This window comes from Sceloporus undulatus, chromosome 1, assembly GCF_019175285.1.
Source record: "Sceloporus undulatus isolate JIND9_A2432 ecotype Alabama chromosome 1, SceUnd_v1.1, whole genome shotgun sequence".
Classification (NCBI taxonomy): domain Eukaryota; kingdom Metazoa; phylum Chordata; class Lepidosauria; order Squamata; family Phrynosomatidae; genus Sceloporus; species Sceloporus undulatus.
In genome coordinates, this window is record NC_056522.1 from 14,928,100 (window position 1) to 14,945,832 (window position 17,733).

General features: G+C 41.2%; 1 protein-coding gene across 1 annotated transcript in view; it reads right to left on the bottom strand.

Moving 5' to 3' along the window:
- Nucleotides 1-563: 563 nt before the first annotated feature.
- EML6 (EMAP like 6) overlaps nt 564-17,733 on the bottom strand; it is a 205,811-nt gene continuing 188,641 nt past the window's right edge. The window contains 9 exon segments of the mRNA XM_042472788.1: nt 564-3,144; nt 4,375-4,475; nt 4,965-5,118; nt 5,370-5,473; nt 6,971-7,133; nt 7,985-8,157; nt 13,727-13,915; nt 15,696-15,810; nt 17,461-17,618. Coding sequence (XP_042328722.1) covers nt 3,120-3,144; nt 4,375-4,475; nt 4,965-5,118; nt 5,370-5,473; nt 6,971-7,133; nt 7,985-8,157; nt 13,727-13,915; nt 15,696-15,810; nt 17,461-17,618 — 1,182 coding nt within the window. The 3' untranslated portion in view covers nt 564-3,119.

A 17,733-nucleotide genomic window follows, 5' to 3' on the forward strand; every position in this document is an offset into this window, starting at 1 on the left:
AAACCACAAGGTTGCGAGTTCAAGACCAGCAAAAGGGCCCAAGCTCGACTCAGGCTTGCATCCTTCCGAGGAGGTCGCTAAAATGAGTACCCAGACTGTTGGGGGCAAATTAGCTTACTTGCTAATTAGCTTATTTGCTGTTCACCGCTATGATCTTTGGAATAGCGGTATATAAATAAAACAAATTATTATTATTATTATTATTATTATTATTATTATTATTATTATGTGTCCTTCCCAACTTCAGAAAGCATGAGGTGACCTCACATTTCATGTCTCCCCAACCTTGCAAATGGCAGTCAGTGAAGTGGTGCAGAAATGACACTAAACAAGATGTCAACATCACAAATAGGATAGCACAATTGTAGTGAAGGGGTATATGGCATTTGCACTTTTGCCTGTTTGTGTAGCTTTCAGCTTAATGATACCAGTGGCGTTGTAAAATAAAATGCTTTTAGATAAAAGTAATCCACAACCATCATGGCAGTTTTTTGTTTGACAGTAAGACTGAACAAAAAACCCCCGTCAGTTCTACATTTTTAAAAAACCAAGCTTGGCAAAAATGAACAAGCCACTTGCTCTTATTTTATTCTATTTGGCAGCTGAGTGGTTTGACAGTCTGGGATCACTAGTTGTTAGGTATGACAACAAAATACAAGTTGGCCATTTCTGGCTCGTGGGATGTTGCTGAATGAAAATCTGAGAGATGGCTGTTTTCAAATCATAAATCTTTTACTGAAACCTTTAAAAAATAAACTCATGCACTGCTATTTTAATTTACATTATAATACAGCATCTGGTCTGAGCATAATGTACCTAAAAACCAAACCATATAAACAAGTACAAATTGCTTCCTGACATACGCACACACATTCACACACTATTGCTGTTAAATATTGTTGCACAATTTCACGGTATAGCAATTCATTACCACAGGGTTGTTCTTGGTATTTTTCCTGTAAATTTAAGATACAATCAATATGAAAGGCCAACATTACAACATAGGCATATAAGGTGACCACCTGACATCACCAACTTGATATGGTTACATTGTCTAATACAGGAATCTTGCTTACAAATAGTGGGGGAAATCAGACTGCATAGGGATTTGTTGGAAATTTAGAGAGCGTAAGGCATTAATATATTCCGTTAATAAAATAAATATAAATAAATTGGAGTTCTTTGAGTTTACTCAAGCACTTTAGTGTTTTTATACATTGATTTGCCTTTCTACTACTCTGAAGACTCCTTGCTTTTTCTATTTGTCCAGAAACTGAAGTGAGCTGCTTATCATTGTGGATCATCAAGTAAACTTCTTCCTAGAACAATTGTAATTTACACCTTTAACCCTGCTCCTCATCCATCTTCTATGGGGAGGTATCTGTTTCCAGTATATAATGTGCTGCAAAGGAATACAATAATATCTTTTGAGCACCTGCTGGTAATTCTTGCTTACACAGTGACTGGCCATCCAATGAGTACAGCCAACTACTTTTAGGTGGTCTTCAACACAAGCCTTGCAGTTCTTTGGGGAAAAGATACTTCTCAGTCCTTTCTCACAACTGTCTATGGCTTCTACATCCAGGTTATATGGAACTGAACCTTAGGACCTTCGTGCAGGGGACAGAAGAGTTCTGCTGGATCAGGCCAAAGGCCTCTCTACTCCTCTATCATGTTCCTACAGATGCCTGTGGGCTTTCCGCATGAACCAGACGTGAGTGCAGTAGCTCACAGACTTATATTCTCCAGCAGCTGGTATTCACAGACATACTAGTACTGATACTGGAGGTAATATATTGTCATCATAACTAGCAGCCATGGATAAACTACATGCTAAACCACTGCTCTTACTCGGTTGCTCTGGAGAAAGAACCAAGTTCCACAGCTACTTGGTTCCCTGCCAGGACAGAGTCTGAATGGGTGCCAAGTTGTCTGTTACTGAACTCACGAAAGGAAACAAATGTCCTTGAGACATCTCATGATGGAAAAAATGGAAGGGTGATCTTTCCTTGGAAAAGTTCTAAGCATGTCATCTCTGCTGTTACAGGCCTTGACCCAAGCGCTGAAGAAGGAAAACATTTTGGAGGGGAAACAGTGGTCATAAGCTGCATGTACGTTCTTCATTTTCAACCTCACTTAAAGGTTGCTTTCAACATGTGGCTGGGCCACTGACTAGCTGGTAACCATCTGTGGCATGTGCCTTAAGCTGCATCTGTTTTGTCCTTTTTGTTAAAGGAACTACTTGAGATTCAGTTAAAATATTAAGACAAAAAACAGTTGGATATGTGTATCAAAGGGAAGAAAATGACTTTGACAGCCCTCCTCAGCTAGGTAAGTTGTAGCACCGTGGATAGAAAGCAGAGACTGGCAAGAAGAAAAGTGTCATCCCACACTACCAGAAAAGCTTTCAAAAGGCACTTCACTGAAAAGTGGCAAATGCAATTATTTTAAAATTTTTAATCTTGGGGGATAGCAGACACTGTAATTTTTAAAATAAATAAAAAAATACCCATTACCCAAATAAGGCTTGGTCCACATTCCTCAACAAATAAGGGTTTGAAAGGGCTTGTTTGAAAAGTCTTGGGCTGTACTCCTAGACACACCTAGGAATAAGCCCCATTTAAAATGATGATGCTTACGTCTGAGTAGACATGCATAGGATTACACTGTTAATGTATATATTTAAAACATGACTAACGTAGTTTCCACAAAGTGCTGTTAGATAAATTTGTATAATTAATTTGGCAAGATAGATTTAATGCCCTCTGAACCCATATAATGTGTGGTCCTCAAGCTGTTGTTGGATTACAACTGTGATCATCACTGACCACTGGTCCTGCTGACTGAACCTGATGGGAGATAGATTCCAACCACATCCGGAGGACCACAGATCCCCCAACCCTGGTTTAGGCTAAAGACCAAATGTTTTAATTCCCAATGGTTGCACAACAGGAGCTCAGTGTGGCATCCAACTAAACTGCATGTAGATTTCACAGATGTGTAAATCAATGCAATGTTTAACACAGCCAGGTGCTGAGCTCTTGGAAGGCATTCCTTAATGTCCACAGTTTGGCACTCATATGGCATGGTAGTAAGAGTGACACCAGGGAGAACTGACTTCAGAGGCATCGCCATACAAACACACTGGAAAGAAAGAAAGGGGAAGAATTATCTGTACACAGAGCTGTAGCTGAAATCAATGCTGTGGTTGTCTGAATGAACAACAGAGCCACACCAAGGTTTGATACCCACAAATACAGCCCACTGAGCAATGCATTTTAAGTATTAAAAGTAATATTAAGAATGGAATCAGGCCTTAAAATCTCAGACATGTCCTTCCACAGCACTTGTTTAATTGGGAAAACTTTACAATCTGGCTAGGATCTGTTTAAAAGCTATCTGCTGTATGCCATATCAAACCACTCTTTAATTATGCCATGCTGTGAGCTAACATGGACATGCACTGTCGCTTAAGAAGAAGGGGCTGAGAGTAGCAAGGCAAGCCATGGACACATGGCTTTCCTACTATGGTTTGAGAGGGATAATTAGAATCACATAAAACCATAGAATAGAATCGTTTCGGAGGGCCCCATGGGCTATAGAGTCAAACTCACTGGCTCAATGCAGGATTTTTTTGAACATGTCCAGAGAAGGAGACCCCACCACCTCTCTAGGCAACTGGTACCATTGCAGAACCACTGTTACCATCAAGTAGTTCCTTCTAATGTTCAGTCAAAATCAGAGAACAGGACCCAGAACAATGGATGCAAGCTCCAGGAAAAGAGATTCCAGCTCAACATTAGGAGGAACTTCCTGACAGTAAGGGCTGTTCGACAGTGGAACACACTCCCTCAATGGAGAGTGTTGGAGTCTCCTTCCTTAGAGGTCTTTAGGCAGAGGCTGGATGGTCATCTGTCGGGGATGCTTTGACTGAGAGTTTCTGCATGGCAGGGGGTTGGACTGGATGGCCCTTGTGGTCTCTTCCAACTCTATGATTCTACCCTTCTGTAATTTCAAGCCATTAGACCTGGTCCTACCCTCTAGGGCAACTGAGAACTGTCCCAACATTTTGGGGTAACACCTTCTATTACATATGGCCACTTGAGTAGTTTCCCAATTAGTTTCTGGCTTATGCATTTGTTATCTCATTATTTTCCTCCCTTCCCGCTGGAAACCAAAGAAACATTTTTGCCTCACAACACCCTTTGTAGGTAGGCTAGCCTAACAGAGATTTAGTGAGGAATGCCCAGTAAGTTGTATGGCTTCATCTTTCAAATAGATTATGGAATTAATTGTTTAAAAATTTAACATTGCATTCCGACCTTCTAGACACAACACCCAATAAATTCCATGTTTATACAATGAAAGAGTTACCTGCAGTCATCTCCTCCTGTGCTGATAACATACTTGTCATCATGAGAAAAGCGAATGTTGGTTACATGTGCAGAATGGCCAAAGTAACGTTTATGTTTGGCCTGTTGGGAACAGAAAAAAGAGATGTCTAACAAGAAACACTCATAACATGTATTTTTAGAGTCTAAATATCCTAAATGCAACAAATCCTGTATGTTCTTGGAAGCTAAACAGACTCAGCCCTGGTTTGTATTCAGATAGGAGACCACTAATGAGTGCCAGGCTGTATTTCAGAGGAAGGAACTGGCAAAACCACCTCTGAGTACTCCTTGCCTACGAAAAGCCTAAGAAATTCATGGGGTGATCATAAATCAACAGACAAATTGACTTTCACACATGTAGTCTTCTTCTTAGGACACAAATGCCAATTATACTGGTCAAGGACATCTGGGTACTTTGTAGAATCAGAGTTTGCAAATGTTATTTAACTCCAAGAATCCTCTACTCCAATAATCCTCCAGAGAGTGGGTATCTTTCCCATGTTCTGTTCTTAAGCTACAAAATTGTTTGGCGGACCCATAAACATACATAGCATGCAAAATCTGACTTACAAATTTTTCACTGCATGGGAAGTCAAAGAGTTTGACTAATCCAAAATCATCTCCAGAGATGATGTTTAAGCCAGCATGGCTCACACAGGCACAGTTGACGTCTGCTTTATCAGCATTTCGGGGCCAAATGCCAATGACTTCATCCCCAAGGATGCTGTTTCAAAGTGGGAAAATGAAAGAAAAAAGTTAATAAGGTAGATGATAATTAAGATGATTTAAATCTAAAAGACTCTCCAGCAAATAGACCTAGGGAAGGAGGAGAGGTGTATTTTGTGATTGAAAACCCATCATCCAGAATAGATGAAGCCCTCATCCATTGCTCATTTCCTTCAGCTCTTACCACCCACAAACCTGCGTCTTTTGTATCTAAATCATAGGGCAATTTTGCGATTTGTGTTGTGTCACCTTGTCCAAGTGGCCCAAGTGATCTTCCCAATCAGTGCTGTATCTGTCACTTGCTTGCCTAATGGCACCTCATGGACTTGGCGTTTGTAGGCACCAGTTGATACCTGAGGTAGGAAAAACATCACAATCATTATATGAATGGTGTTGAAATATTTATACCCCATTTCTAGTATCTTCCCTTCAGCTGTCAAGTTTGTGATTGTTTCTGCACTGACTCCATCTTGTTATATAAAATATAATTTCAAGGAATTTGAAATGTTCAAGTTCCATTAAAAACAATGGCATAGTGAAATGGTGTCCCTTATATAAAATGGCAAAATCAAGGTTTGCTTTTTGGAATTTAAATATTTTAAAAATATTTTCGAGCCATAAATGCTTGAATCCATGGATAAAAAAATCAGTGGATATGGAGGGCTGATATGTGTGTGTGTGTGTGTGTGTGTGTGTGTGTATTGACAGTGTATTATTCAGTTGTATAACTACTGAGCATTCCAGCTGCTGCTCAATTAACTAGATTTGCAGATCATTCTAATAATACAGGCGGACCTCCATATCCGAGGGGGATCCATTCTAGACCCCCCATGGATACCAAAATCTGCACATGTTCAAGTCTGTTTTTATTAATGGCAGTGCTACCGCATGCATGCACCACCATTAAGAAAAACAGGCTGTCCGCAGGTGGTTAAATCTGTGGATAGCAAGTCCGCTAATACAGAGGGTGGACTGTACACTGTGAAGATTACAGACAGACAGACAGACAGACAGACAGGATGGTGTAGTGGTTTGAGTGATGGATTATGAGTCTGGAAACCAAAGTTTGAATCCCTGTTCATTCATGGAAACCCAATGGGAAACCCATTTACGCAAGTCACTTTCTCTCAGTCTCAGAGAAAAGGCAAAGGCAACCTCCCCTCTGAGCAAATCTTGACAAAAACCACATGATAGATTTGCCTTAGGATTGCACTAAACTTGGGTAAGTCACATACTTTCAGCTTCAGGGGAAGGCAATGGCAAACCTCCTCTGAACAAATATTGCCAAGAAAACCCTGCGATAGGGTTTTCCTATGTCAGAAATGACTTGAAAGCACACAACAACAACAACAACAACAACAACAAACTGTGTTGTACGTACATGATAAAATTAGGATAATATTATAGTGGGTGTATGATTAATTTATGAATGTTTAAACATTTGAGGGATTTTAGTTTCAAGGATTGCCAGCTGGTCTTATGGTATTTGTTTCATGAACCGAATCAGCAGGCAGTCTAAGCATGAACCCTGGGGGCTTTGACATCTGGACTCTATCTTAATCTTCCTCCCAATAAGCTCCCCCCCCACTGAATCTCATTACTGTATGAATATCTGTATCTCAAATATTATAATAGCAACATCTAGACCTAAGAAATGCAAATTCAGCTATGTTTCTGCACAATCTTCTCTCCTTGCCTCTCTTAAATTATGAACCTTGGAGTTAAGGTTCCATTTCACTTATTCTATCCAGGACAGTCAGCCACCTACAAATTTTCAAGTCAGGATGCCAGACTCTCTTTTAGAAAAAGAAGGAAAATTAACAATAACCTCAATAATTGCATAAGCTGACCTGAATGTATTTGCTGTCTGCTGAAAAATCCATCTGAATGACAAAGCTTGGGATGTCTTTACAATAGCCTATCCGGTTCAATGTTGTGCCTTGGGTTAGGTCGTAGAAGTCAACGGTATGTTCTTGTGAACCCACTGCCAAAAATCGATTATCAGGGCTGATCCTAGATAGCAAAACATGCAAAAGAGAATAGTTTAAGGTGGTGCTTCATTGTGAACAATGACAGCCAAGGAGTGTTCTTCACTTGGGTAAGACTGCTTACTGTATGTTTACTTTAAAGTAATCTTTCCTATTGCTTATGCTAGAGCCACCAAGAAACTTGACATTGCCTACAATGTTTAACAACTGATGCTAAGAGTGTCTTTCATTCCTGGCATAACAGTTCTTAAAAATGTTAATGTAGATTTCAAAAGCCACTTTGAAATCAGAAACACATTCTAATCAATGAAGAGTTTTCATTTGGTTTATAAACAGAGGAAAACATAAAATATACAGTTATGTGATTAAAAATATTCAATTCAAGTGCAATTTTTAAATCTTTTTTATACTGTTAAGTGGTGTGGAATATTTACCTATTCATATTTCTGTTGTATGGGTTTTGTTCACCAGTGACAATATCTGAGCAAGGAAAGCTCTCTTAGATTAGGTCCTCCAAATGAGTCACATTACTTATTGAGGTAATCTCTACTGGCCTTGATGAGAGCTCTCTTGATTCAGAAAGGGAGGACATAAATGGGGAACAGCAGGGTATCTGGAAGTACCCTATATGGTTGGGCAAAGCCCATTGAGTGTTATTTGAGAATGGTTATGTTACTACTCTTTTATGAGCCTCAATATTTGTTGGTTTTAGGAATCTATTAGTGCAACTACTCATGCAACATTTCTCAATGGAGTCAGTTTTCCCATTCAATTGCAAGCCATTATGTGATAAGTAGTCAAATGGTGCACAAAGATGCTGAAATGAACAAAGCTGTTGTATATCCTCAACAATGTCTTCAATTCTAGGGTCACTACCTGATGTCCTGGATAGCAGATTTCCGGTCTCTCTTTTTGCCCCAAACTTTAAGGCTGTTCACAAGTAAAATGATAAATTCTCCATTCTTCATGCCAATGGCAACCATCTCACCATCAGGACTGTAGGCTGCACACCTGGCAGCATGTCCCAGATTCACTTTGTTCAGAAGTTTCTGTACATCAGAATTGGAATATTTTAAATACAGTAATGGTTTAAATGACTTATGACTCATACTTCTTGTTGTACTAAATTCAATGCATATTACTCACAAAAAGTCATCAGAGAAAGAAGTCATGCCAGACAAATCTAATCTCTCTTTTTTAATAAAATTACCAGCTTGTTAGATGAAGGGAATGCTGTGGATATAGGATATCTTGATTTCAGTAAGGCTTTTGACAGGGTTCCCCATGACATTCTTGCAAACAATCTAGTGAAATGTGGGCTAGACAACGTAACTGTTACATGGATTTGTAATTGGTTGACCAGCCGAACCCAAAGGGTGCTCAATAATGGCTCCTTTTCATCCCGGAGAGAAGTGACCAGTGGGGTCCCACAGGATTCTGTCTTGGGCCCAGTGCTATTCAACATATTTATCAATGACTTGGATGACAGAATTGGGGGCATACTTATCAAATTTGCAGATGACACCAAATTAGGAGGAGTAGCTAATACCCCGGAGGACTGGATCAAACTTCAGAATGACCTTAACAGTTTAGAAAGTTGGGCCAAAGCTAACAAAATGAATTTCAACACAGAAAAATGTAAGGTATTGTACTTAGGGTGGAAAAATGAAATGAACAGATATAGGATGGGTGACACCTGGCTGAATGAGATTACGTGTGAAAGGGATCTGAGAGTCCAAGTGGACCACAAATTGAACATGAGTGAACAGTGCGATGTGGCAGCTAAAAAGGCCAATGCGATTTTAGGCTGCACCAATAGAAGTATAATGTCTAGATCAAGGGAAGTAATAGTCCCACTCTATTCTGCTCTGGTCAGGCCCCACCTGGAATACTGTGTCCAGTTCTGGGCACCACAATTTAAAAAGGATGTTGAGAAACTGGAGCCATGTGTCCAAAGGAGGGCGACTAAAATGGTGAAGGGTCTGGAAACCATGTCCTATGAGGAACGACTTAGGGAGCTGGGGAAGTTTAGCCTGGGGAAGAGAAGGTTAAGAGGTGATATGACAGCCCTGTTTAAATACTTGATGGGATGTCATATTGAGGAGGGAGCTAGCTTGTTTTCTACTGCTCCAGAGACTAGGACTTGGAGCAATGGATGCAAACTGCAGGAAAAGAGATTCCACCTCAACATTAGGAGGAACTTCCTGATAGTAAGGGCTGTTCGACAGTGGAACAAACTTCCTCAGAGTGTAGTGGAGTCTCCTTCCTTAGAGGTCTTTAAACAGAGGCTGGATGGCCATCTGTTGGGGATGCTTTGATTGTGATTTCCTGCATGGCAGGGGGTTGGACTGGATGGCCCTTGCGGTCGCTTCCAACTCTATGATTCTATGTTCCTATCTGCCTACACAAGAACATGCAGCATCAGTCAGACAGTAAAAACACCAAGCAACTATTTGTTGGGGGAAATGTGCACATTTGTGGGCTGGGTAGAATCCATACCTCTCTTTCCTATTTCAAAAAGCTGACTGTTGCTAGTATTACTGGGGCAACAAGGATGCAGGGCCAGGCTCAGAAGCTGGATAAGGCTAGAAACTACACACAACTACTTTTTGTGCACTTGATCCAGCATACAGTTATGGAGCCATGATGGGGAAACCTGCTTTAGCCCTCAGTTGGATTGGAATGATATTTATTAAGGCATCATACAGTGCCACAGAATAGCTTGATGAAAACAATGTAATGACAAAGCCAAGATCGTACATCAGTGTGTAACTCCACAACTGCAGTTCCTCACTCTCCCATTCCTTGACAGCTGTCAAGGCCCAGGAGGAGCACCTGTGGTTGTCACAGGAGGGAGGGGGAGGCAATTCCACCCCACAGAGAAGCAGCTGGATTCAGCTTAGTCATGGGTGGAAGAAACAAAGATGTGCACTAAAATGGTCTGCACCTGCCTTTCTTTTCCCCAGGCGCTCAGAGGACCCAGATTTTCATGGACTGAGTTGTCTCCCCCTCTTCTCTTCCAATAAGCAACAACATCAGAAGATACTGGAGTGAGACAACTGCAGTGAGAAGCTCTTGGCAGATTGTTGGGGCAAGTATATAGCTCTCTGGATTCCATCCAAAACAGAAGTTATACACACATAATACAGCCAGTGCAGTGTACTAATTTGAGTATTGGCCTAAGACTCTGGAGACCAGGGTTCAATTCCCAGATTGTCCACTGGGTGACCTTGGTCAAGTCACATGATCTCAGCCTCAGGGGAAGGCAATGGCAAATGTCCTCTGAACAAATTTTGCCACGAAAACCCCACAATAGGATCACCGTATGCCAAAATGACTTGAAAGCCCACAACAACAACAACAACATAACATAACTCGCTGTCTTGAGTTTCTTGAAGCCAACTTCATCCTCGATCCCTTTCAGTCTGGTTTCCGCCCAAGGCATTCTACTGAGACAGCTCTCACTAAGATTTCGAATGACCTTTTACAGGCCAAGGCTAATGGCCTTTACTCTGTTCTCATCCTTCTTGATCTGTCTGCAGCCTTTGACACCGTTGATCACTCTCTTCTAGTTAATATACTTTCTGACCTTGGGTTCTCAGACTCTGTTCTCGACTGGTTTAGATCTTACTTGTTTGGCAGATCTTTTGCAGTAGTTGCAGGTGGTCAGACTTCTCCTGTTCCCTTATCTGTTAGAGTTCCCCAGGGCTCTGTTCTGGGTCCCCTTCTGTTTTCTCTCTACACACTATCCTTAGGAAAACTCATCAGCTCTTTTGGCTTTTCCTGCCATCTGTATGCTGATGACACCCAGCTGTATCTTTCCGCCCCTGACCTTTCTCCAAGGCTTGAACAGCAAGTCTCGTCTTGCCTTAGAGGTGTCTCGCAGTGGATGCGCCATCGGCGTTTGAAGCTCAACATGTCCAAGACGGAGCTTCTTGTCTTTCCTCCTAAGCCCACCCTTCAACACTCCTTTTCTGTCTCTGTGGACAACATTTCCATTCAACCAGTCCAGCAAGCCCGCAGTCTTGGTTTTATCTTTGATTCTTCTCTGTCGTCTATCCCTCAGATCCAGACCACAGCCAAGGCTTGTAGATTCTTTTTGTACAATATTGCCAAAATCCGACCATATCTCTCTGCCTCTACTGCCAAGATCCTGGTCCATGCCCTAGTGATCTCACGACTGGATTACTGTAACGTCCTCCTGGCTGAGCTTCCTTTTTCTCACCTCCGTCCTTTAATCTCTGTCCAGCATTCAGCTGCACGCATTATCACTTCCACCCACCGCTCTGACCACATCTCTCCTGTGTTGGCATCCCTTCACTGGCTCCCTCTCCCTTTCCGCATTCAGTATAAGCTCCTGCTGTCGACATTTAAAGCCCTCCATGGACTGGCCCCTCCTTACTTATCAGACCTTCTTTCTCCTCACCTTCCCACTCGGGCCCTCCGTTCTGGTAGTCAAGGGCTCCTGTCTCAGCCCAGGATTTCCTCTGCCCCATCCCGGGTTCGCCCCTTTTCACTTGCTGCCCCTCACTCCTGGAACCTTCTTCCCCCACAAGCAAGAGCCATCACTTCTTTAACCAGCTTCAAAACAGAGTTGAAAACCATCCTGTTCAGAGAAGCGTTCCCAGGCATTGCATAATTGTCGCTTACTATTTGATGTTCTTTTGGTGCCTGTTTATCAAACCATTTCCTGTATTGCTATGTACTGTATATGCATTATCCTACTTGAGAGTATGTATTTTCCCTGGAAAATGATTAACCATCCATTATGAAGCCAAGCCCTCCCTCCAGTCCATCTGCCTTGGTCCAGGCCTCGGAGGTAGAGAGGAACTGCTGGACCTCTTACCCTTTCCCTCCACCACTCCCTTCTCCTTCTGTGTCATGTCTTTTTAGATTGTAAGCCCGAGGGCAGGGATCCGTCTAACTAAAAAGATTGCATGTACAGCGCTGTGTAAATTTACAGCGCTTCATAAATAAAGGTTAATAATAATAATAATAACAGAATGCTGGCAGGAACAATTGATTCAAACTCCGATTCTCAGCAGAAGCAAGGTTTTTTTTAAAAATGCTTCTTAATATTAATACTAGAAGCTCTTTCTGGGGCCAACAGGCAGAGGGCAAGGAAGGAATAAGAAGAAAACCAGATTACAATTGTTAGATCCTTGGAATAGCAAAGAACAACAAATGTCAAACAACCCACTCTGGCTTGTCTATGGGATGGTAGGGTATGGGATTCCACATGGGCATAATCCACGGTTTGGTTGACGAGTCACCTGGTAATGAAGCAACTCTGATAGCCCCTGACCTAGACGTGTCTCTGAATTATTCTGCCTCAAGATCTCGCTCCTCCACAAAGTAAGGAAGATGGTCACACAGATCCTGGCTTGCATCTTGAAGTGATGTGTACAGGCATGATTTTCAATTAGTTTTGCATATGAACCTTTTTGGTTCTGATTTCATGACTCCCACCCCAAACACCTACCTGTTGTCAGGCTGGGCACACACAAACAAACAAACAAACACACACACACACACACACACACACACACACCACAAGACCACTCAGTGGTCCGGAGAGGCTAAGACAAGGGGCAGCTAGGCCACAGTGTCTACAAGGAATATGCATTCTCCTGGACCTCCTGGGGAAGCTCTGGAGATCCAGAAGGAGGGCATCCTCTTTCTGAAGTTGGCAGCTAGGGTTCAGCTGCTGGCTGCCTGACCACTCTGTGGGGCAGGGGGAAGGCACTGTGCCTGATAATAGGTAGACTGAGCACTTGGGGAGGATATAGCCTAGTGGAGCATACCATCAGTCTGATGCTGGGCAGTTAAGATGGATCTCTTCCGGCGAGCTTACCCACCTGATCTTTTATAAGACATATTCTTCTACCTCTTTGACCTAGATTGAAACATCTCTCTCTTCTTTTGCTTTCATAGTATCGTTTTTAATTGTTATCTATTTTTATATTCTATTGTACTATATTGCTGTTTTTATTGTTGTGATTTGTATTTGTATATTGTAATCCTGCCTTGATCCACCTGGGAGAGGCAGGAAAATACATATAAAATTTATTATTATTATTATTATTATTATTATTATTATTATTATTATCTAAGCCCCTATTTTTCCCCAAACTGGATGCTGCCCAATGCTCAAATACCAACAAGGACATTATGACAAAAAGAATGAAGAATACCACTGAGGGGAGGGGAGACCAGGCATCACCTAAGAAAAACTAAAGAATGAAAAAGAAGAGTGATACAGGCAGGATCTTAAGTGATTGCTGGGCTGGTAGCACTGTGAGGCATTTTTATGGTCCCCAAGTGGACCAGAAAAGAAACCTCCCAGTTCACCTGGAGAGCCCTGTTCTCAAGCTAGGTCTTCTTGCACTAGCCCACACAAGCTGAAGATGCTGCACATGGCCAGAGAAGGAATGATGGCTTTCTTCATTCCGTATTTCTTCACTGGCTGGAAGTGAGGACCCCGATGTGCCTGCATATGTTAATTGCCTTTCAAGACTGCTGAGTGATTTACAATATAAATATTAATATATAAACGTATAATACATAAATATAATATAAAACATGTCTTTGTGAAGTCAGATAGAAAACACCTCTTACCTTGTCACAAAGATCCCAGATTCTTGCAGTTCCATCATTACTAGCAGAGATAAAGATATCCTTGGAGGGATGAGTTGCCAAGCCCCAAATCTCTCCTTCCATGTGGCTGTCAATCAGAAGATTAGAAGCACCATTTTTTTCTCCAACTTCAAGGATTTCACCATCTTTGGTCCCCACTAATATTTTGCCCTGTTTACAGTTCAAACAAAATCATGTGCAGTTAGTAAACATAATGCATGGAAAGGCACTGAATCAGAATTAAATATTTATTTTGTCATATTGAAAGAGAGGATGGCAAGGAAGACAGGAACATTGCTGAGCTTGTAATCATTGCTGACCTTGGCTTTTCTAATGCAACAGTTTATAACTAAAGATGTATAAGAAACTAGTTATTGCCCAAATTATAACTGTTTTACTCTTGAATTAAATAAACATAACCCCATCTTTAGAAAATTTCTTTTTTAAAAAAGGCAGCATGTGTGTGTCTAATAGGTATGCCAAATTTATCTTGTGGTGGGTAGTAATAATTTGTCAGACCCTTCCAATTAACTTCACTATTAAATAGCATTTTAATGTGGCATTAGATGAAACCATAAGGGGGAGCCACTGAACAGCTCCTGTAATGTAGGAACAGACCCTTTCTAAGCTGTCTTTGACAGGATATATATTTGCTTTTACCATGAAGTGACTGCATGTATTTTACCATATTTTCATTCCCCAATACCAGTCCATGGCATGTGGCTGGATGCCACAGACATTCACTCATGATGAAGTTGCACACTGCCATTCACAACTCTCTGCTTCAAGGCATCTGCCTAGCCATACACACTGTAGCTATCCAGCCTCCTTATAAAAACACACAGCACTTGGTTTACGTGACAGCCACCTGATCAGTTTCTTTTAGTCCTTTCAGAATAACAAAGGAGAAAAACAATGTGAGAATACCGGACAGTACATATGGGCTTGGATCCTAGTTCTGCTTTCCACCAGCAAAGACTTTCACTCATGGAAAAAGCCTCCATTCTCACTCCACCTGGCATCACAGTTTACCCCACCCAGCGAGGTCCCCTAGCCCTCTGTGGAGGAGTTTCAATGAGTTGAAAGGGTTGCTTTTGAATGTGTGGAAGTGTGGAAATCCTTTTCTGCCAGTACAGCTTTGTTGTTGTTGTTAACTGCCCTTGAGTCAATCGCGACCCATGGTGACCCTGTGGATGCGACATCTCCAAAACTCTGTGACCTCCACTGCTTTGCTTAGGTCCTGCAATGTCATACCTGTGACCTCCTTAACAGAGTCCATCCATCTAGCATGCAGCCTACCTCTCTTTCTGCTTCCCTCCACCTTTCCTAGCATCATTATTTTTTTCAATGAGTCCTCCCTTCCCATGATGTGTCCAAAGTACGACAGCCTAAGTTTTGTCATCTTGGCTTCTAGGGAGATCTCTGGCTTGATGTGCTCTAGGACCCATTTGTTTGTCTTTTTGGCTATCCATGGGATCCTCAGCACTCTTCTCCAGCACCACATCTGGAATGAATTGATTTTCCTCCTATCTTCTTTCTTAACTGTCCAGCTCTCACATCCATACATGGTACTAGAGAATACCATGGCTTGTACGATTCTAACTTTTGTGTTTAGTTGTATACCTTTGCATGTTACGATCTTTTCTAGTTCTTGCATAGCCACTCTTTCCATTCTTAAATCTTCTTCTGATTTCCTGGCTGCCCATTTCTATCAATGTTTGATCCCAGGTATGATAACTCTTTTACGATTTCAATTTCTTCATTGCCTAGGCTGGTTATTATTTTTGTTTTCTTTATGTTCAAAAGTAAGCCTGCCTTTGCACTTTCATCCTTGATCTTCCTTAGTAGCTGTTCCAGTACAGTACAGTACACATGTAAGTACAGCTACACACATGCCAGTACAGCTACACATGTCTAAAACTTAATTGAATGCTTTGTGTATCTCACTTACTTTTCCTCGGCACACTGAACGTACACACTCCACAATCTGTCCTGTCTCAAGCTGAAATGCTCGGCAGCGCTTCATCTCTTGATCCCAAAGTTTCACAGCACCTCCTTCTTTTGTACTGGGGAAAAAAAAAGCATGCAGGATGTTCTTTAGGATCTGGAATTGCAATTGCCCAAGTCCCCATTGTTTTGCTGCAGGATGACTACAGGCTTTCTGCAATGTCCACACAGCATCTAAATACAGGAAGCATAGTGGCATCAATGCTTGTATGGAACAATTAATGGGGCAATGAGATACTAGGTGCAGTATTTTGGATTTATGTTCTTAGGCCTTTTGCTTCCTTTTTAGCTTCTGAGGTCACTTCCCCTTCCATCAAAAAGATAGCCTTTTTCTCTTTGTCTGAAAAGGAAGCAGCTGTGGGACTCCAACCTCAGGAATGGTTTCTAGGTTATCCCACACATGGACATCAACTTTAGGGTACATGTAACCAAGTATAGATTAATTCCTTTTGTTTATTCTATCCTAGGAAGGATTTCATTGGAAAATAAATGTATGTTTTCCTTTCTACCTTTCTACCACAAGCTCATATTATATTAGTCTACTGAACTCTCCATAATAGGTGTATCCAATATTATTACACTGTGTGTCTGAAAACAAGTACTGTGGTAAACAACAGATACATGTTTACTATGTGTTTTCAGATGACAAGCCAGAAACTGATGCAGATTTACTGATTGCACTGTCTACTTCTCTGTGGCAAAATATTTTAGAGTAAAGGGCCTCTCTTATGGTTCTATCACTTTATTCCATACTCACTTTGCCCTGTTCTTTTATCCTATCTCCCCTCCCCAATATGTCAGTATTCTACACTCATTAATCACATCCAGTCCTTATTGGGCTATTTTGGTATTTTATTCTTACCCAAGCCACCCTACATCAGAATTGGATGACTCCATGGTTTCTATTGCAATTGTCTAGTACAATATGAGCTTGTGGTAGAAAGGTAGAAAAGAAAACATACATTTATTTTCCAATGAAATCCTTCCTACGATAGGATAAACAAAGGGAATTAATCTATACTTGGTTACATGTACCCTAAAGTTGATGTCCATGTGTGGGATAACGTAGAAACCATTCCTGAAGTTGGAGTCCCATGGCTGCTCCCTTTTCAGACAAAGAGGAAAAGGCTATCTTTTTGATGGAAGGGCAGAAGCTAAAAAGGAAACACCTGGAAATATATTCTCAGTGTGAAAAAGAAAACAGCCTATCTCATCAATGGGATGTTTTAATCTATGGTCTTTATATCTACGTGTTTGTTTATTCTAATTCTCTAGAGGCTCCATTCTGTTACCCACCCTGCATTTTCAGGTTTCCCTCTCCTCTCCAAGTAGACACTCAACATTTTTGGGTACAGAGTATGTTCAGTTTTTTTCTAAGAATCTTTTGGAAACCCAAGTTTGTTGATACCTCTGATTTGTGCACAACTGTTACCATTTTGCCTATTCAAGTAATGGCTCTGAAATAACTGAATAATTATTAGAATAATAAAAACACAACCTCTCCTGGTTTCCCCCCCACCACACCTAATCTAAAGGAATTGAATCTTGTAGTTCTCTTTTTGGACTGCACAGAAAAATATGAAGTGGGAGTTACTTCCCATCATCCAACCATTCATTGATCCCAGTACTCCTTACAGGGATTTAGATTTATCTTTGAAGTAGCACAGCTTTGTAGGTTACCACAGACAAAATAAGATATATCCTCTTACGGTCTCTCCTTCCCTCCTGTAACAATGAGTCCATCACGAAGTGTTGTGTACATTGTAAAGACAGGACCAGTGTGAGCTTTTGCCACCAGTCTAATGAGAAAATGATCCTTCCAGACATAAACGTCTCCATTAATGGCACCAGTGAAAGTAAGATTATTCTGAAAGAAACAACAAGGATCTGCTATTTAAATGCCATTACAGGGATCCATACATTTTTGATATCAGTGCACCAGCCACAAGTTTGTAAATAAGAGACTTGGGTAAGTTTACTTT